The sequence below is a fragment of the Ochotona princeps genome, chromosome 22 (assembly GCF_030435755.1).
Source record: "Ochotona princeps isolate mOchPri1 chromosome 22, mOchPri1.hap1, whole genome shotgun sequence".
Lineage (NCBI taxonomy): Eukaryota > Metazoa > Chordata > Mammalia > Lagomorpha > Ochotonidae > Ochotona > Ochotona princeps.
The window spans coordinates 13,173,498-13,195,789 of NC_080853.1; the positions used below are offsets into that span (position 1 = coordinate 13,173,498).

The following is a 22,292-nucleotide window of genomic DNA, read 5'->3' on the forward strand; positions in this document are numbered from 1 at the left end:
ATACACATGCATGTACGGAGAACTTCCATATGTCTCTTGAAAATTCCTTTTGCCTTTGTGTGGGCTGTTCAGATACGTATTCTCCTTTCTGCCCTTTTTCCTGCCTTTTTTTCTTCACTTGGAAAGAAAACATTGAGAAGTTTTGTTAAAGAGTAGCTGGACAGGCTCTTTTCTATTTTTCCTTCAATAAGGGTTAGGAGTTTCCATCTCTGTTCTAAATTTCCACAGGGGATAGAGATGACACCTGCCTTGGAAAAACAACATAAACACACTCGACAAAACACAAGCTACTATTATTGACCATCCAAGTTGATCCAGTGTACTTGACAAAGTTTAGCACCCAGAGCACCACGTACATGTGGAACTAAGAAGTTTCCTTAGAGTACAAGTGTGCCACTTAGAATGCTATGTAGAGCCCTACACAGTGTTTTCAGAACTCCTCTGCTGTCTCCAGTCAGCCAGTGGGGCACAATGCTCACCAAGCCACTGTGATCCTAGGGTCCAGATAATTGAGTTTGGAGGTTCCCAAAGCAATTTGTTTATTCTCCTCCCGGTCTGTAGCCTGAACTTCCAGCTTCATTAGCTGCTCTTCGAGTCTTTGCACAGCTTTCTTCTTTGACTCCACTACCCTGCAAGAATGAATGAGTCATCAAAAAATAGGCCGGGACCCTGCTACCTCATCCTGCCACTTTTGGGACAGTACAAACACAAAGATCCAAGACCAGGAAATCCCAAAAGATCATTCTGAAGCCTCTTAAGGACTAGGTCCTCTGAAGGGATCATGCACACTTTTCTCCCTCAACCCACAATTTTGCACAATACCAGGTACATACTTCTTGGTCTTAGCATCCTTCATGACCTTGGCATCAGCCTTAGCGCTTTTTAGGTCTCTCCGAGCATCTGCAAGCTGTTCCTTCTTGGCATCAATCTGAGGAGGGAAGAACACGTGGTAGGAGCCAAGTGAGCCCAAGAGAAAAAAGGAAGTGCTCCATCAGAGGAGACCTGAAAGCAATCTCCAGCAGGCAGGCTATTTTTCTTGGTGGATTGCCAGGTGAAAGCACCAAGGGTGGCTTGAGGAGATGCACAACAACTGCCAAGTCCAATGGCTGTTTATTATTCATCTATTTTCTTTAGTGACCTTTCAAGAAATGAGAATTTGATAGGGAAGTGGAAACTCAGAGAAAAGAACCTGGGGGATTAGGATTTTTTGAGTAATAATCTACCAGTTATAGGTATCAAAACTAGAGATGCCATTTGTTTATCAAATGGATCCTATGCCAGGTTTTGGGCTTCACTACAAGGGGGTATATTTGAGGAAGCTGAGACAGAAATCCTTGTAAATATTAACGAAGTCTAGTTCACTTCTCAGATTCTACCAGCATTCTACAAATGAGCTATTAGCTTCTCAAGAAAGAGTGATGCACTGGAGAGCACCCAAGAAGCTAAAAACATGGCAAGAAGTCTGATAGTCTATCTATCCCAAATCAATGCAAACCATGGACTGGTTCTGGTACTCTGTTTTTAAAAGGAGAGAAGCATGTGAAGGGAAATGAAGTGTCAAAATATTTTTAGCTATGGAACTTTTCCCCTTAATGAAATATGGTAGAAAGTATACTGATGAAGAAAAAGGAGTTGTTTCAGCCTTTCTTGCATTTTGAAATTCTTGAAACATTTCTGGAAAGCCTAAGTTCTTAGGAAGCCAGAGCCCCAAACCAGTGACTCAAAGGGACAGTAGAACCCTGTACCTGTAATCACGTGGCTGACCCGAGTTCAACAGAACCTCCACAGAGAGAATAAATACATGCTTGATTCATACACACTGGCCTACTGCTCTGTCTAGAACTGTTTGTTAGGTACACAGACACACACACAGTCCAAGAGTAAAACAGACCATCATTGTGAGAGAATCATTAAATATGTTTTACTATGAATGGCTTACTTCCAACATCTATGTTGTCCAAAGCCAAGCTGAAGGAATGGATTCTAAATAGAAAAGCATCACAGGCAGCACAAGCCAGATTTTTCTCAGGCTAGAAATGCAGCAAACCACAATCTTTTAACCATTTCTGTGAATGCTAAATTGGCAGGCTGTGTCAAATTCTCTCAAAGCATCAAAGAATCCATTGATTCACTTGGCGAACAGAGGCGTGTGTTTGCTTTGTGGGCACATAGGAGAAGGTTCCGAGGCTTGGAGGGCTCGTCTGGCAGGCAGCCTGGGCTGCGCAAACAGTGCTTTCAGAGTGAAAGCAACAAAAGACCTCCTCATGTTCCAGGGAGGGGTCTCCTGAATTAGGTAAACAGTACTTGAATATGTATGCATTTATTTCTGGATTGGAACAGCATGAGAAGGGTAAACAATATGAGATGACCACCACCTAACAGTGGTAGCAGCAAACGGGAACTGCTAGGGTGGGCATTCTATAAAGTTCTCTGCTTACCTACTCAGTTCAAAGACTGGTACTCTACATACACTCAGTGTTTCACCACAGGCGTGTATATCCCTCCAGGACAGCCAGATGGCAGCATCAACTACAGGCCATGTCTTCACCCAGCTGTACTAACAGCTGCGTGTTTATCGTCAAGATATAGATATATTCTACACATTAACATGTACCTGCTAAATCTCACTCCATAGCAATGATTTTTAAATTCTACAAACTTAGCTGAAAAAAAATTATAATGCGATTTCCTTAACCTCTGGTTGAAATTTATATTTTTTTCCTTCACTATGAATGTGGTCAGTGAACCATAGTAATATCAATAGTATCTGTTCTTATCACTAATAAATGTATTTTTGTATCACAAATATTACAGAAATTCTGAATTAATATTTCTACTCATAATACCCTGGAATTTACAGTAGTCAGAACCACCAACACTTTATTAAGGAAATACATTTCTATTATATAAGACTTTATTCCTATAAATGCTCACTGTGGGTTAGCAAATTGGGATGGGTTATGTAGCCACTGCAAAGACAGAAATGCTCACCACCAAATGTTAAGTGCCTAATGGCTTAAAAGCTCCGTACGAGGCACAGTTGTAGGGAGGAGAAAGGCATGGGGAAGGGGCACAGAAACTCATGGCTGCATGTCAGTTTCTCCCCTATAAGGCATACCAGCTGTCTGCCACAGTATTCAATAGATGTCTGACGATGAACTATAAATAAATGATTAATGTAGAACATGTAAAAATAAAAACAGTTGTACTAGGATACATGGAAACTTAAATAGTGTCATTTCATTTTCTAAAAATTTTAAATTAATTTGGAAATAGTTATTTCTGGGCTGTAGCAAGAACTATGAACACTAATATTCTTTATATCCACTTTCATAATCAGATAACAATTAGCAATTAAAGGGTACATCAAAGTTAATTTTTTTAAAATATCATGTCACAAATGTGGAATTTCTGTCCACAGAAGAGCTCCTAAATGATGGATATTATGACATTTAGCATCCTGATCAGGGATAACAGTGTCTTATTTCCATTTGTTCATTTCTAGCACGAACCTTTCTGCTAGAACAGAATTGGCCTAACATCCCAACCCAAAAAGGTGGACTGGACTATAGAAAGAAAAACATTTGTTACCCCACCAGCCATATGCAAAAAGCAAAATACCTTAGACTGCAAGTTCATCATCGACTTCTCGAAAGTCTTGGGTGGCGCCCTCTGATGGTTACAAAGAATGGCAACAGCTCGATTGGCACGATTGTAAGAAAGGATCTTTGCTGGGATGTTTTCATCCGCTGTGAAGAAATAAAACACAACAGTAAGAGGTTTGATGATTTAAAAAAAAAAAAAAAGCCATGTATATGTCTTCCCCAGGATCTTACTGATCTTATTGTACTTAGATGACTCCCTTCCCCTCCAAGGCATAAAGCTAAAATTTGACAGCAAGAAGTTTCTATTTAAGTTTAGCCTTCTGAATAAATCCCCATTCCCAGCCTTGACATACAATGCAACCTGAAAAAAATATGGAATGAAGACAGAGAAAGTTTGTAAATGCAGAATGAGACAAAGGAACCTTAGTTTCACATTTTTAAGCAACAAGGCAGCATACTATTATTTTCTTAAAATTACAGCTGTCATCCAAATAAAATTATATGTTCATGTATTTATGGATGGCAGTTAAAACTTATTAGTGACTGGGCTCCAGAGGGGGAAAAAAGCCCATAGGTCTTTGTGGTTATCTTCTATGACTAGCTTTTAGCCTGCTGCTTACTCTTACTGCAGGGAGAAGTCGTGGGAGGGAAAGGAACCTCAGGAAAAGGACTTGCTCCTGTATTCTTCTGGCAAGCCTGTCAATGTCAACTTTACTACCTCCAGTTTAACAGAATCTCAGCAACGTCTTTACATTGTGAGCTTATAAATAACGTTTGTACAAAATGCAGGCATTTTCAGAACAGAAGCTGATGAGGGAATGAAGAAAGTATGAGTTTATATAATACAGTTTTACTTAGCTCTTCATGAGAAATCTGGAGGGAATAAATTTCAGTCACATTAGCAATAACAAAAAATAGAACTGATCTAGGACTTTGTTAAAAAAAGGACAGTGGATACTATCAGCAGGAGTGCAGGCCCTATCTGGCCAAAACCAAGACTTACGAGCTGTGAGCTCTTTTAGCTGCTGCTGTAGCGTGATGGAGGCATTGTATGTGCGGAATACCTTGGCGGTCAAGCCCTCCATGAGATCCTGTAAGTGCTTATTTAAAATACCAGTCTGAAAGAAACAAAGCAACAGAGAAGATGTTGGGATTTTAGGCAGAATTCATGATCTCCTTGCCCCTTGGGATCATGTCGGCCACTGTAATCACAATCTTTGCATATTTATTGTCCTGCAAATAGAAGTCAGGAAAAGAATTTGAGAATACAGAACTGTGTAAAGATTGAAGAACTTCAATCCTGAGCAGGCCAATTAAGCAAACTTGGCATTTCCCAATTAAAATATCAGTGACAGGGGTTATGTCCCTAATACAGGTGCTGAGAATCAAGCCAGAAGCCTCTGAAGGAGCCAAAGGAAGATTGAAGGCAAGGCTTATCTGCCTTCATGCATGGAAGCTTTCGAAGAGATTCAGCTCCAGGCCAGGCATTCTAGCATGCCCCAAGATAGGAAGAGTATAGAGAAGGCTATAGGACTAGGCTGAAGACGGAGCCCCAATCAGCACCCTGCGACTGCATTCACAGCCCGTCAGGCTCTGTCTGGGACATCCTTCAACCAATGCCTGCCTGTTGTCCACTTACATTCAGTCGGTCAAAAAGATCATCCTCAGGCTGCTTGTTCTCCATAAATAATTGTAGGTTCTTAAAAACCTAACAAAAAAAAGTGACCATTTAAAAAATTAGTTCAGGAATAATTTCAAACAGTAATTTCAAAAAAAGTAAAAGGCAAAAACGAACACCGAAATATTCTTTTACCCAGATCACTGATCATTCACAATTTAGTCATTATGCATGCAGGGCACTTATCTGCTTTCTCTCTGTGTGAGTACTTACATGTGTGTTTATCTAATACATAAACACACTATTTTAAAATAACACAATGTTACCTTATGTCTATATTTTTACTTTGTCTACCCCAATAAAGAATCCAATGTAAGGTTAGGTATTAAATTTAGCTTTAGGTCTCTTTGAGTTTGTTTTAATATGGAATACGTCCACAACCAGCGAATCTAACTTCTAACTGAACATCAGACTGCTAATGCTTGCTAAGATTGCTGAATCCTGCACTCAGACTCTGACTCAAGCTCAGCATTTCAGTTAAAATTACAGGGGAGCCACAGCAACCTCCTCAGTAATGGGCTGAGACTGGGGACTAACAGCTTACCCATTTCACTTAACTAGAGAGAGGCTGAGCAAAACTACAAAGGAACCAGGATAAAAAATGACCAGGGAACACCACAGTTGTAGTTTAGTCATGAAAATAAGGTTTGAACCTCATCTTGTATGCTGCTGAATACTGCTACAGAAGATGACCCTTCATTCCCAGAAAATAGCCAGGGTCAGGGGCAGTATCTGAAAGGGGTACCAAACATCTAATGTCATTTCTGCTAATGCCCACAGAGTGCACAGTTCACAAAAAGCCCTCAATAAATGCTTTTTGAATGGATGAAGAAACAAGCAAGCAGCACAGGCCACATTAACTTACTCTCTTCTCCACAGGGACCTTGTTATAGTATCTGATTGAGTCCTTCCCAAGGAAGTCAAACTCCACCACATACTCCTGGCCATCCAACTCTGGATGCAGATTGATGTGCTCCACGCGCAGTGAGCAGCAGCCCACTGTGTCAGCTGTTTCTCCTTCTTCCTTTTCATTGCCTGCTCTCAGAGCAAGCTGTCCAGAAGAGAGGGGTGGGAGATGGACAAAACATTAGCAATGAACACAAAGACGCAAACCTCAAAGGATCTTTAGGACACATAGAAGTCTTCCTGGGCCTAGAGCGGCAACCTCGCGGTTAGGGCTGCAACGGGATCCCATATGGCACCAATTCTGGTCTTAGGGGCCCCACTCCCCATTCAGCTCCCTGCTGTGGTCTGGGAACGCAGTCGAGGACAGCCCTTGGCCTTGGGAGACCTGGCCACTGCAGCCCATTGGGGAGTGAATCAATGAATGCAGTATCTTCCTCTCTGTCTCTCCTCCGCTCTATATATCTGACTTTCCAATAAAAAAAAAATAGTCTTCCCAATTCTCTTTGGTGACAGAGTTTAGCAGCATGCAAAGTCTGGAAATTGGATTCTGCAGTTTTACTTCTAACAATTATTTTAAAATACAGATGTTTTCCTCTAATTCTTTTAAACATGTTTATAATTTAAGATTTTATATATATATGTAAATATACACACACATAATCTCATATCATATACAATCACATGTGCATACATAAATCACACACACTCATATATAAATATATGTCATGTGTACAATTATATATCAGGTATGTACTCATAGATGTAACAGTCAGGGCTGGGCCAGGCTGAAGCCAGGAGCCTGGAATTCTATCCAGGCATGCCATAAAGGTGGAAAGGCCCTAGTACCTGGGGGCATTCACTGGTTTCCCAGGTACATCAGCAGGGAGCTGCTCTGGAAGCAGGGCAAGGAGAACCTGAATGGCACCCATATGGGATCTGGGCACTTTAAGTGGCAACTTAGCATAAAGGCACATAATGCTGTCCCAGGAACACTAAATACCTAACCTTCTCTTTACTCTGAAATCAGAAAAGAAAAGTTTTTAAAACAAAAGACAACAAATTAGTATTTTTTGAAGGATTTGAAACAGTCTATGTTCTTGTTTTTTTAATTTTGAAACAATTCAGATTTTACAGTAAAATATCAGCAATGCAAAATTGAGAAATATAAAAATTTTCCCTTTACTAAAAACCAATTCCATCTTCCAAATTACTATCTTTAAAACGATAGTTGTGATAGATACATGGCTTATCTACAAATTTTATGAGTTACAACAACCTTTCTCTAAAAGAATGAAAGCACAAAGTATCAGGATTCACTGCTCACAGTAAAGCTAAGCAATTTTGGTACAACTGTTTGTGTAGACTACATTTATACAGCAGTAGACACACTGTGGATTCCTCTTGCCCCAATTCTTTATCTTCCTTCTGGAGTAGGTTTGGTGTAAAGTGTCACAATCTCCTGCACTGCGCAGAGGCTGAGGCAAAGCACACACTCCCTACACCTTGTTAAGCTGAATACTAAAGAGCAGCACACAGCGAGATGCCTTCACCTTGTCAATGAAGTACAGGGCTACAGCTCTCTGTCGAACTTTCATCTCTTTGGACTTCCAGTCTTCTCGATACTGGTTCCGGATCTTGTCCACACATTTCTTCAGTCGTCGAGCAGTCTCATATTTCTGCCAATCTTTTTCACCCTGCAGAGATCCAATTCCAAAAGTCAGTTACCCAGGGACGGCAAAATAAAAACAAGGCAGTGAATATCATAATTTAAAAGCTCTGACCAAAAGACCAGGAACTTGAGCGTAAACAAGACTGTGAGCGAACAGTAGTGAAGTGAAAGTGTGAATTTATTTATCCCAGGGAGAAAGCAAGTGTCCTGTTTCACAACTGACAGAACAGCTAGTTCCTGCCTAATCGCTAAAAAGGCTGACTTTCATTCTGTAAAATGCTTTTCCCTTTCTCTGACTTCAAAATAAAGCAAAAAAAGTTCATGTTCTTGGGGAAAGCCCACATGGATATTCCAAAAATTGACTCTGTCAACATAAACCGAAAACATACACATTCCCACATCAGTATCAAAACCTTGTTTACTGAGCCAGTGTAATGACTCAACTGGCTAATCATCTGCAAGTGCCACAATTCTATATTGACACCAATTTATGTCCCAGCTGATCCACTTCCCATCCAGCTTCCTGTGTATGGCCTGAGAAATCAGCAGAGGATGGCTGGACCTCGCACCCATGTGGGAGACCCAGAAGAGGCTCCTGGCTTCTGATTAGCTCAGCTCTGGCCACTGTGGCCATTTGGGGAGCAAACCAATGGATAGAAAATATGTTTTTCTCTATATATAAACCTGCCTTGTCAACAGAATAATTTTTTTAAAAAAAGTACCTCTATCCTGCAATGAGACAAGCAGTTATTTCTAATCTCATATAGCCTAGTTCCTGCCCAGGACATGGTTCTTCAGGCATAACTCCACAGAGGGTAGAGCTGTATGGAATACACAGAACAAGAAATGTCTTCCACTTTTAGATCCTAACAAATTCTCAGAAATTAAACTTTATGTAGACATATTATGGAGTCATTAACATTCTGCAACAATGTGTATGTACAACTTATATATACTGCTGTCGCTATGTACAACTTATATATACTGCTGTCGCTATAAAATGAGGTTCAACTACTACCCATTGAGGCTAAGTGATTTAATAGTCTAAAGATTTGGTAGTCTTATTTCCTAGGTAAGTGAAAATTTCTAATTTTTCTCAGTACATTCTGACATTTAAAAGGGTGACTAAGAGATGGTATGATACAAGTTGTCCTTACATATAAGTTGTGTACACACACAGTCAGACTAAAAAGATTTATCTTTAATACAGGTCTATCAAACCCTGTCTCAAAGCCCTCTGTGACATTTGCTCAATTTTTTACTCATGCCACTGGAAAGTGAGGAAAAACCCTGCAGCCAGAGTTGTGGCACAATAAGTCAGCATCTGTGACTCTGCCATTTCATATATGGGTGCCAATTCAAATGCCAACAGTTCACTTCTGATCCAGATCCTGCTCATGGCTTGGGAAAACAATGTAGGCTAGTCCAAGTCCTTGGGCCTTCACCCACACAAGGGAGCCATAGGAAGCTCTTGACTTCACCCTGACCCAGCTCTAGCCATTGCACCCACTGATAAACTGGACCAGCTGTTAGAAAATTCATTCATTTTGTGTGTGTGTGTGTGTGTGTATACTTCTGCCTTTCAAATAAACCCTTTGAAAAATAATAAATATCTGGATAGGAATCATTTATTAGAAAAGCAGTAACCTATTAATACAAGGTTATAAGCTAAAAAATGTACATTCTAGTCTTGATAATTCACATTGTCCTTTGAGCTGAAGCTTTGACACCTTAGCATGTTAAATATCTATAAGCCAGGACTAACTTGACATCTCAGTCTTCTACACGTAAGTCACAATCTACACAGGCCTACGTCATTCAAATATCTACCTACCTACCTACCTACCTACCTACCTACCTACCTACCTAATGAGGTCCTCTCATTACACTTGATCTTAGCCAAAGGCCGAGAAGCGATTCATGTGGTCCTCTCATTAAGATCGCTGTTCACATACACATGTCCACAGCACTCTCCAAAAACAGGGTATAACTAGAGCTAGCTGGAAACCAAATTTATCAAGACAATTTTCATGAATAAATAATACAATAAACATTCAATCCATCCATCTGATCCTGATACCCAGATGAGATCTCAGATAGCCAGAAAAAGCAGGTATGAATCTAGTTTTTATTTTGCTACTTCTGCCTGGATTCAGAACAATGACATGGCCCTCCTCATAGCTGTGAGGAAGAAAAGGATAGATATAAAAGTCAACAGACGAGGGTACCTGTCAACGTTTATGGGAAATGTGTCTTACAAAAAAAACATATATGGCTTTCAAGTATTTCTGCACCAAAATGAAACTTTTTAAATTTCCTTTTCCTCAAACTTTTTCAAGTCCCCTTGTAGGCTACCCCACTTGCCCTCATGCTCCTACCGCTGGATAGTAAGCAATGTGAAGGCAGCAACATCTGTCTTCTGTACCAACATAATTCACAGCACCAGATACACAATGTGCGTGGCACATATTGAGATTTTCAGAATGATCCGTGCACTAAACACAAGACTGTCCTGTTACACACACACACAAAAAAAACCCCAGATAATTCTAACAATGAAAATAATTTTCATTTTTAACTTTTGTTAAAATGATGACAAGAATACCACATATCAACAAAAAGCAAGCATCACTTCTACTAACTGGTAAAAACCTTGCCTATCCCCTTACCTTGATCCGTGAACTGGGGTTCAGCATGATGTACTTAATGGAACCTTGGATGTTTTGCGTCCAGGAGACCAGCCAAGTAACTTTGTTATCATGCCGAACCTCTTTCCACTTATGTCCTGGAGGAGGAGAAGGAACCTTCGAATCTCTGTGAAACAAAGAGAGCAGTAGGACAGTGAAATAATGATAAGTGAGCGACAGTTTTATCTTTCACAATCAGAAAAAAACAACTGCTAAGCATTTCCAATATTCCTTCTCATAAGTCACTATGTGAAAATCACTGGGAGATCTGTACAGGGGAAAACTATATTTGTAAGTGTCTACTTTCCAAATAATCCTCTGTATTGTGGGAGATATCCCCAGGTACCAACTACACAGGAAGGCTTCCACCTCATTTCTGGCCCAGAAGAATACTAGTTGCTCACTTGCTACAATTGATGATTATATCCTCTGGCATGATCCGCCTTTTCAGCATGCCCATCTTAGGATGGTTGCCACGCCCACGAAAAAGCCCAGGAGGTTCAATCTTGAAGTTGGCAATCCTCTCTCTATGATTATCCATAATACAGAAGCCATATTCTTTGAGTATTTTTTCATTCTCTTCTTTGATTTTCTGAAAGAAGAAACCAAAATGAATACAAATTGACATTCTCTACTCACATATTTTTATCTCTTGTAGGACAAATAGTAAAGGTAGAGAAAAGCCTAATTATCACCAAGAAATTGAGTTTAAATAAAGGAAAAGGCTTTACTGGAATTTTCAGCTAAGTATATCCAATAAAATTCTCCAAATCACCAACCTATAAAGTTTGACTTACAGATCCAAAATCAATCCTCGTATCTTAAAGGAGTTAGTATGATTGTTTTATCAGCATATTTTCATATTTTAAATGTAACTTCTTAATTTACATTTTATTTAAAAGGTAGAAAAATAGAAACACAGGTCTTCTTTCTACTAGTATACTGTCCAAATGTGTACAATAGCCAGGACTGGGTTAAGGGTCAGGAGCCTGGAACTCAATCTGGCTTTTCCAAGTGGGTGACAGGGATTTGACTACTTCAGACATCACCTAGTGCAGAGGTGGGGAAGTCTGGCCCACAAGTCATACCAAGCCTTTGAAATCATCAGTTTTGGTCTTCTCTAAACTCAGTATATCCAGAATAGGCTAATTTTTAAGTTCACAATTTTGTATGCCCACAAAAGATGTTCTAAATATCCGACTGATCTGAACCCAAAAAAAGGTTTTCCATCCCTGACGTACAATCTCGCATAGTATACATTAGTTGAAACCTGGATTAGAAGTGTAGTAACCAGGACTTCAGCCAGGCACTCTGTACAGGATGTGGACATCCCCCATGTCAACTGATGTGTAAACACCTGACCTCTACTGTGTAATTTTGCATGTAACAAATAATGAGTTATAATTAAAAGTCTAAGAGAAGTGATAACTCTTATGAAATTGAAAAAGACAAAGCTTTTTAAGTATAAAAAAATTTATTAAAGATCCTTAACTTCTGTATCTTTGATTAGGAAAAATGAAATTCTATCTTAGAGCCCTCAAGATTAGGAACTGGTAGGGGCCAAATTAACAACAAATTAAGATGGTCGCTACAAAGCCAGCGTTCCCTTAGTATTCATTCAGGTCTCAGTTGCTCCACTTCTGATCCACCTAATGAGTAGTAAATGTCTTAGCTTCTGTCACCTATGCAGGAGACCTGTATGGAGTTCCTGGCTTTAAGTTTCAACCTGGCCCTACCTTAGCTGTTGCTGCGATTTCAAGAATGAGCTAGTGGATGAAGATCTCTAACTCTGTCTTTTAAATAAAAAAAATAAATCTTTAAGGAAAAAAAATATTGGGTTGGAAAATTTTTTAGACAGAAAGTATTTTAGGCTTGAGGGCCACACAATAGTTCCTATCACAACTGGATAAAAGCAGACACATGATACATGTAAGTAAGCAACTATGTATAATATCTAATAGGAGTTATTTGCAGGTAACTAATCAGTATTTTGAGATTTGCCACAGAGTTCATAAAGTATGTAGCACCTGTTTCTCTTCCTTGCTCATCTGTTTTCGAGCTTCTGATTGGGCTTTGAAATACTGGCTCATAGGGTTGAAATCACATTTGCTTAGACTGGTGATAGTATTCTTCTCTTCATTGGTCATTTCCTAGTCAAAAGAAAAGCAGAGATATAAAAATGTAAATATACTGTTAAGTGAGTGGATTTCTTTTCCATTACAGCAAAGCATGATTTTTTCAGTCAGAAGTATCTGGAGAGCTATCCATTTCATTTTAGTGAAGTTTGGAAAACACATGTACAATTGTACAACATGCTATTATAAAATGTGCATTTTTTAAATTGTTAGACTTCCCACACTGTAAGACCAAACTGCTAGCTAGATTTTTAAAAGTATATAATATAGTAAATGAAGAGACCAAAAATATATTAAACCTATAATTTAAAATTAAAATTTTACATTAGGGAACTTTCTGAAAAAGTTACACTTTGTACTTGGCAGTAAATCAACATTCTGTAAGATTCTAGAATATTAAAATAAGATCTACAATACCTTCCTCCAGTCCTTAAAGAAATTTTTTCTAAATATTTCATTAGTAGTATATTCATGGTCAAGCATTTTTGCAAAGAATGTAGCAACTTCTTCCGCTTTGGGGCTCAGCTTCATGGCTTTACCTGGAAAGAAAGGTGGTTCCAAAAAGTGTTCTAAATACCAATGCTGAGCACTGGAGACTTTTTAAATTAATGGTTCACCTTCTCAGAGAATATTATGTATCTGGTGACACAGACCAACACCACCAGTGTACTGCTTTGTATCTGCACATACAAATTCTCCTTCCCCTCTATAAGACATTTACCTGCTCACTATCTGTGCATTATCCCCACGTTTCTGCTGAGGACCTTGTGAAGGCCCAACCACACCTCCTTTTCCTTTCAATGTACTTTATACCTGTTCAATTTTTTAAAAATCAAATCTTCAAAGACATTCTTGCCATTGCCAAGCTAAGCAGGAAAGAACAGGGAACATAATGAAAGAAGGGAATTGTGAAGAAACAGGTATCTTTCTTCTTCAAACTTAGGTGGGTGGCACACACAGTGAACAGCAGGCAAGCCCAGACTTCCCATATGAAAATCCTAAATAAGCCCACCCTCTAGAACCTTGCTAGGCCAGCTGTAGTGTCTTGACAGATTGCCAGCATCAATATCAATGTGCATTCTGTCAGACATGCGCCATGTTGGACTCTACCTACTGAGTCAGAGACTGCATTGTGATAGCACACAGCAGAACTTGCAAAGCACTGCTCAGGGGTACAGGTGTTCTGAGACGACCTCGCTCAAGGAACAGGATTCATCCACAGCACGATGCATGCTTGCACTATCCAAGTTTTCCCATAAAAAAGCTATTCTAAAGGAACCTGGACATTTGACAAGGAAAGCTGCTAACTGTTCAGGAAACCATGAATGCCAACTGAATAGAACAAGTACTAATCAAGTTTAATGGATTTTAAAATGGAATACTGCTAACACTATCCCTAGTCTTGTTATTTTCCATTTTTTTTCTTCAAATCCAATTTTCAAGATCATCTGGAACTAATCCAGCCCATAATAGCATTTTGCTATTATGCAAATGTAATTCTACAGCCTTACTATCATATAAATATTAATAATTCGCTAATATTTTCCACATTCATTTCAGAAAACAAAAACTCAACCAGAAATCGATAAGGTCAAAACTTAGAAGACATCTTGCCTAATGGTCATTAGAAAAAAGTCATCATCCCCGACTGTAGTAATGAAGGGCAGAAAATAAAAAATGTGGCGACAGAACCTGCCCTATACAACAAGTCAACAGGTGGCGCAGTTTTCCCTTCTAAGCCTTTGAGACATCAGCTTCAAGACACTGCGGAGGAGTGGTTGGATTCAAAGATTTCCTGTTTTTAAAAATTCCTTCAGTCAACTCAGAACCACGTTTCCAACATAAGAGAAAACATTAAGTTGCTAAGAATCAACTAAATAAATGGAAAGAACAACATAAACTCATCTATTTAGTATAAACAAAATACTAACAACATTTGGGGGGGGTGGGAATGGACTCTTTGGGCTATTTCATGGGACTCTATCCCAGGGAAGGATACACTTGCAATGATTCCTATTTTGGCTGATTAGTTAAGAATAAAATGACAATTCCTGTCAGCAGAGTAGGGGGAGGAGGATGAGAAGGCTCCTGGCAATGGCAGTACTTGGTGGATAAGGAAACTGCTGAGTCAGAGCCTAAAACTTCCTTAGCAACTTCAGGCTTCAGCCGAGTCCTTCTCCCACCTCTCCTGCAGGCTCTGAAGGAATCAGAATTCTCCTCCAGAGTAGGCAGCACTTAAAATAGACTAAAGTCAAGTCAAACGCAACTTCTTCACTTACTGAACAGTGTGAGATTAAGACAGACAAGCAAAAGAAATCCCAGAAGGAAGACTAAAATGCTAGTCCTGGACCTGGTGCCCCTACAACGGAGAACTAGTAAGAAACTACAGTGGTCAGTTGTCTAGTCTAGGCCTTGACTTACCACCTTAAAAAGAAGCCTTAGATTAAGGCATATAGTTTTTCTCTCTAACCTTGAACCTGCAAGTAAGGTTTTGATCTTCTGAGTTTTCTAGAGATCTCAGCCAGACCAAGGCTACAAAACACCTACAGCTGTAACAAGTTATCTTCATGGTCTTAGACCCTTTCTTTCCATCAAGAATGTTGACTCCAAGTCATAGTAAAGATTGTCTAGGAATGACAATCTTCAGTGTAAAGGTTAAAGAAAAAACCATCATGTGTACTCTGATCAACGCAGGTCAATCATTTTCCACTGAGACAAAGGGTTCTGCTAGGCCATTAGTCGCTAAAACTATCCATTAAAGGACAAGAATGCCTTCGTGTCACGAGTATAGTCACTGGATACACCATTTTGAAGAACAAGTTTCAATACAGCAGGATTGACTCTCTCCTCACTTACAGATGCAGCTCTTTAGTATAAATTACCTACACCTGTAAGGATCTGTAACCCTGAGCTTACTGCTGGTGGGCAGGGAGATGCACCAGAATTCTCTTGAATGTTTGCCACTGATTATTTTATACAGAGCTGCCCAGTGTTTATCAATTTTTCTTGGTCAGTGTACCAGAAACTTCAGAAGTATTCAATTTTAAGTATTAAATGGATCCAGGACAACCTTGGAGGAATTTTAAGCCCATAAAGATTTAACTAAGCACTGATAAGCAGCTTTCTATCTTGTGTTATTAACACTAAATAAAATACTACCATTTTAGGGGAGGTTTTCTGATGATTCTTCTTCCAGAGTAGCTCTCTAGAAATGAAGTTCAGTTAAAAGCCTCCAGCTTACAGACCATGTGCTCCGAGTCATGCAGATGACTCCATTTTTTTCGGACTATAAAAACTAAGAGCCCCTTTCTCGATGCACATATTCAGTATCAAAAAGCCTTTTAAGAAATAACACAGGCTTGGCAATAGTAACCTAATGGCTAAAGTCCTCGCCTTGCAAATGCCGGGATCCCAGATGGGCACCGGCTCCTATCCCAACAGACCCACTTCCTATCCAGTTCCCTGTTTGAGGCCTGGGCAGTTTAGGACGGCCCAAAGTCTTGGGACCCTGCACCCGCGTGGGAGACCTGGAGGAGGTTCCTGCCTCCTGGCTTCAGATCAGTGTGGTTCCAGCTATTGCACCACTTGGGGAGTGAATCAATGGACAGAAGTTCTTCCTCTGTCTCTCCTCTTCTCTGTATATCTGACCTTCCCGTAAAGATAAAATAAATCTTAAAAAAAATTTTTTTTGAGCTCACCTATAAAAAAGGATAGAAAAGAAAGAAATAGCAACACATGTTGGTTCTTCCACCAAACCACACAAAAATGAAACAATGAAACAAAAACGGATTATCCAGGACAGAATCTTTCTCACTTTTTATCAGTAAGCAGACTCTTGGCTAAGAATTAGACATTCTTATAACAACTCACCATCATAGTAAAACTTGACACTGTCCGGAAGTGGCTCATATGGTGGAGCAAATACAGGACCTTTATGTTCTAGGAATTTCCATTTAATGCCTTCAGGATAGCGTTCTTCTTCCCACCTTTCAAAGAAAAGGCACAACTTCATTTAGCAATCACTTTCCCCCTAGCACAGAGTTCATTACCTACTAAATGCTAATCTGCTCAAGTGAGTGGTGATCTGGAATGACACCTCTACAACCAAGTCTTTCATTTTCAAGACATCAACATTCACAAGATGAAATATGCAAATGAATGGAGAAAATACATTTAACATTTCAGTTCATAGATCTAAAGATAAATCCTAGTTCATCAAGGAACTCAGAATCAAGTGGCAGATATAGAAATGGAAACAGTTGTTCTACCATACGGCTGTCACAGTATATCACAATACATACTAGAGATTTTTTGTTTTAAAGATTTATTTTTATTGGAAAGGCAGATCAGATTTATGGAGAGGAGAGACAAAAAGATCGTCACTCTGCCTGTTCACTCCCCAGGTGGCTCCAGCTGACCCAATCCGAAGCCAGGAGTCAGGAGCTTCTTCCTGGCTGTTGGGTCCCAAGACTTTGGGCCATCCTTCTTTACTGCTTACCCAGTACACAAGCTGGAAGCTGAAAAAGATTGGAGCAACTGGGACACAAACCAGTGCATATGGGTTCCCAGTGTTTACAAGGAAAAGATATAGCCACTGAGCCAGACCAGCTTTTTGTCCTCGTTTTGTTTTCATTGGAAAGGCAAAGTTATAGAGCAAGAAGGAGAAACAGACATCTCCCACCCACAGGCTCACCCCACAAATGGCTGTTAAGGACCAGAGCTAAGCCGGCAGGAAGCTGGGAGCTTCTTCAGGTCAGCTCGGGCCGTTGCCACATTTGGGAAGTTTCTGAACAAGAGAATAGGGGCTCTTTCTGTCTCTCTTCTCTATAAATATGATCTGCCTTTCCAATAAAAACAAACCTTAAAAAAAAAATCTGAGGGGATAAATTTGCTGGTATGTAGAAAAAGGTATCCTGAAAGTGGAGATGTTATTTGAAAAGGTATCGGAGGAAATAATCCCATGAGAAAGTGCATTAATATAATAAAACTAGAAAACAGTAGCCCCAACTGGAGCATACTGAGTATGTACAGCTTACCTCAAACTATCTAGCAGACACTGATAAATGCATCTAAAGCTTGGTGGCAATAATCTGTTAATGTTTCAATTTCATCATTAATACAACACAGCCACCACCTATTTTTCACTGTTACTACTTTGTTAAGTTTCCAATCTTGGCTGAACCGTATCAAAGCTAAGTACAGTTCTGATGCTAAATATTTCAGCAAGTTTTCTGTAGGCAGATGCTGCACATATGGTCAAGACACCACTTGGAACACTGCCATTACATACTGCCACCATGTAAAAGACCTAGACAAAATTCTTGGCTTTTGATTTTTGGCTGGCTCAGTACCAGCTATTGCAGCTGAGACACAAACCAGTGACTAGAAAATCTAACTCTAGCTCTCTGCATTTAAAGTAAGTTAAAAACACAAACAATGTACCCAAACACCCTTAAGGTGTCTGGGGTGCCTGCATCCCCTATAAAGGTGCCTAGGCTCTAGGACTGGTTCTACTCCCAATGTCAGCTTCCTGATAACACACACTGGGAGACAGCAGGCAATGTCTTCAGTATGTTTCTTCCTGCCACCAAACTACTATGATCACATTTAACAAAATTAACTTCCTAGTATTATTCTAGTAATTCATACTTTAAAATCTTCATCTGACCCCAGGATGAAGTAGACAAGGCCCAAGTAGCCAGGTTCTTGCCACCCAGGTGGAAGACACAGACTGCTGACACGGGCTACTGCAAGAAATTTGGGCAGTGTTTCAATAGGTGGAAGAAACTTCCTGTCTCTCAATTTTAATAGAAAACTTGCTAATTTTTTCTAAAAACTGTTTTGTTTATTCTGAAAGAGTTACAAAGAGATACCTTCCACCTACTGATTCACTCCCCAGACGGCCACAATGGTCAGCATCGGGGCAAACTGAAGCCAAGAGCTTCTTCCAGGTCTCCAACATGGGTGACAGCAGCCTCTACACTTCAGCCATCTTCCACTGCTTCCCCCAGGCCATCAGCAGGGAGCTTGTCAGCAAGGGGAGCGGCAGGGACACAAACTAGTCAACCATATGGGAAGCTGGCATCGCAGGTGGGAGGTTTATACATTGAACCACAATGCCAGGCCCAAATGAATCCTGATCAAACACACACACACACCAAAAACAAACAAAGACACATACTTAGATGTCAAAATAAATTCCCTGTGGCTTACAAATTCAAGTAAGGTTGGGAATTTATAATAAAATCTCCTTGAAAAGGGGAAGATTTTTAAAAAAGTGCTAGAAATTTATGTAAGACAGGAAACAAAGCTGCACATGACTATAATCAAGTTTTTGGGAGTTAAATATGTTGTGGTTACTATAAAATTAATTCTTTAAAGTTTTTAATGTTTTAAAGATTTGTTCATATGAAAGGCAGAGAGGGCAAGAGAGAGCAAGCATTCCATCACTCTTCCATCCACTGGTTCACTCTGCACCAAGTTCCAACAGTTTAGGTCCCCTTCCATGTAGGTGTCCCACATTTGTTACAGGGGTCCAAGTGCTGTGTCATCTTCTACTGCTTCCCCAGGTGCATTACAAGGAGTCTGATCAAAAACAGAACCGCTAAGACTTGAACTGAAGTTGTATTATGGAATCTTGTGTCATAGGGAGCCACTTAATCTGTGCCAAACAGTGGTCTTATTATTTCAAGTTCAGTAATTCAGAAATGTTACTCGCTACAGCTCTCTAGAAACTCATCTCAGCAATTAAACAATTTATGTCTCATCATTATTATTTGATAGCATTTTTGGGTCTTGATCTTTCAACACTATCATGTATTGTACTCCTATTTCCTCAGTGTACTTTTGTTAACCAAAAATTCAAGCAATGTAACTCAAGTAATAAACCCCCCAAATTATTTTGACTTATTTACTTTTATTGGAAAGTTGATTTTAGAGAAGGAGCGGCAGAAAACTTCTCCATCAGCAGTGAACTAATACATTTTAATACTTTTCTAAAGATTTATTTATTTTTACTGGAAAGGCAGATTTATAGTCTCCCATCCACTGTTTCACTTCCCAAATGTCCCTTATGGCTACAGCTGAGCTGCTCCAGAGCCAAGAGCTTCTTCTGGGTCTCCCATGCCGGTGCAGGAATCCAAGACTTTGGGCCGTCCTCCACGGCTTTCCCAGGCCACAAACAGGGAGCTGGATCAGCAATGGAGCAACCAAGACTTGAACCAACACCCATAAGGGATGCTGGCTTTTATAGGTAAAGGATTAGCCATTGAGCCATCACACCAGCTCCTTAATTTCTAAATCTTTAAAACTTGCAAGTTAGTTTTAAACAGATCAGTCCTGACAGAGAAGTGCACTTAATCCAATACAGAGCCAAAAACAATGGGTAACAGTTAAAACAAATCATCTGGATTCAGCAGCTTTTCAGAAAAGGGCATGAACATGCTGCCGTCACTTGTGACACTATTTTCTATAGGAAAAACAGGATACAGCAGAGACCTAGAGACATAGAAGCAATACTAGAGCAAGCTGTACTTACTTCAGAATGCAATAAGCAGTTATTAGTAGAGAGGATCCGCAGTCCAATCTCTACTTCTAAAGTTACTGTGCCATGAAGTATTGTATAAGAATGGGAGAACTTTAACATTCAGACTTTTTAAAAGGCGTACCTTAGAAGCTGTAGCAAAGAACTGCTCATCCTGAAACCAATCATCTTTAGCTGAAGATCAGGCAATTTGCCTTTAAAGAAAATCAAGAAAAAACCAACAACTATGTTTTCTCAGAAATTATGTGTACTAACATTGACTTCAACCACGAAAGCAAAATTAAGTTACTAGATTCCTCTAGGACACCTAACTGCACACACGAGGCGAGACCTCAGTAAGAATGAGCACCTGCGTAAGCAAAGAGCCCAGGCGCCAAAGCAAAAGCAGAGACAGCAGAACTCAGAATGACAAACAAGTACCTTGCTCATTCACTGGACACTGCCACAGAACCCTGAGACATGCTGAGATCTATCCAACAATAATCACCAATTTATACTATTATTTCTTGAAAATTATTTTACTAAGGTCACAGAAGCCTTTCACTAAAAAACACAATTTGAGAAAGATCAGTGAAAACCTTTGATTAGGTTCAAAGAACAAAGTGAAATGAAAATGAGGACCTGGACTACAACCTCTAAAAACGGCAAGAATTTCTCTGCTTTGTTGTTTTCCTATTCTACAAGTTCACTTTTGAAGTCACAGCTTCCTATCAAAACGATCACACAGCAGTCACCGTTCTGCCATGTTTCAGCCACTCTCAACCACCTCCCTTGTCATTGATTGCTCTTTTCTCTAAAGTACTAAAGACATCTCTGTTCTCAGTGATAAAAGTCATATAGTAAATGCATACAAATGGGTGTGGAGGCCACCTGCCAAACTATGAATAGTGATCACCACTAAGCTAGAAATGAAAATGGCAGTGAGAAAAAGAGGCAAAGGAGAATTCCATTTTTCTAAGAAATCAACCTGTGAATTGAGAATTTTCTAACATAAATACAAATCAGCAGCAGCTACAGCATATCTCTACTGGATTTGGTACAGATGCTGCGTGGATGCTCACACTCCACAGCAGACAGCCTAGCTCTGTTCCTGGCTTCCACTTCCAATCCAGCGTCCTACTGATACGCAAACACCTTAGGAGGTAGCTGCTGATGGCTCAAATGCCTGGCTATCTGTCACCCCTGTGGGAAAACCCATTGTTGCCATGGTGAGCAGCCGACCTGTGAAATAATGATCAAAGATCTCCACCAATAGTCTCTGACTTTCTAGAAAAACGACACAACAATCACGAAGAATAAATCCTGAACGTAATTTTAAAGTAACTTAACCTGTGTTATTACCCAATGGTACTCAAAGACTATATGAACCTTCCACATAAAAAATGCATCTCATATTCACAATCTACATATTTTCATTAATTAATTATTCCCTGGGTGGTATTAAACAAAGATACTAAATTTCTAATATGTTTCTTTTTATTTATGAATACTTGTGAAATATTCACATTTTAAGATATTAACCACTTCTTTTCTAATGAACTCCTCCTCACTTTTAATTAAACTGCTAATTTTTCAATATTATGAATGCTAACCATTTCTACTACAAGTGTTTTTCCTGAGGATTTAATGGAAATAAATTGTTTGCCACAAAGAAATTTAATTTTAATTTATCAAATTTATAAATCCTATCCTTAGGCTCACTCATTTAATTTCATTAACACTAAGAGAGGAGAATCAAGATGGCGGAATAGGGTAAGGACACGTTTATACAGATGGAAAAACATTTAACCAGGATGAAGCAGAGAGAACATGTTTCAGGAAATAGGAAAGGACAGAACAACAGCAGAGGGGTACCTGGAGACTGACAGACACAGGAAAGCAGCGGACACAACGGTGTGGTGTTGCAGAGACTGATACTCCAGCACGGCGATCTGAACTCCACAGCAGCCAGAACTCCGCCAGCACCCAGGTGGGAACGGACTTTCACTGGGAGTTCGGGTGGTGAACCCAGACAAAGAACTGTCCGTTCTGCTGGTCCGTTTGATTTGACCAGGAGCAGAGACAGAGCA

General features: G+C 39.7%; 1 protein-coding gene across 1 annotated transcript in view; it reads right to left on the bottom strand.

The window, feature by feature from the left end:
• Nucleotides 1-22,292, bottom strand: part of TOP1 (DNA topoisomerase I) — a 76,604-nt gene that overhangs the window by 2,053 nt on the left and 52,259 nt on the right. The window contains exons 9-20 of the mRNA XM_004585809.2: nucleotides 16,551-16,666; nucleotides 13,098-13,219; nucleotides 12,573-12,695; nucleotides 10,950-11,137; nucleotides 10,528-10,672; nucleotides 7,740-7,883; nucleotides 6,149-6,334; nucleotides 5,245-5,313; nucleotides 4,609-4,723; nucleotides 3,622-3,749; nucleotides 834-928; nucleotides 480-629 (exon numbers count right to left, since the gene is read on the bottom strand). Coding sequence (XP_004585866.1) covers nucleotides 480-629; nucleotides 834-928; nucleotides 3,622-3,749; nucleotides 4,609-4,723; nucleotides 5,245-5,313; nucleotides 6,149-6,334; nucleotides 7,740-7,883; nucleotides 10,528-10,672; nucleotides 10,950-11,137; nucleotides 12,573-12,695; nucleotides 13,098-13,219; nucleotides 16,551-16,666 — 1,581 coding nt within the window. The remainder of the gene's footprint in view (nucleotides 1-479; nucleotides 630-833; nucleotides 929-3,621; nucleotides 3,750-4,608; nucleotides 4,724-5,244; nucleotides 5,314-6,148; nucleotides 6,335-7,739; nucleotides 7,884-10,527; nucleotides 10,673-10,949; nucleotides 11,138-12,572; nucleotides 12,696-13,097; nucleotides 13,220-16,550; nucleotides 16,667-22,292) is intronic.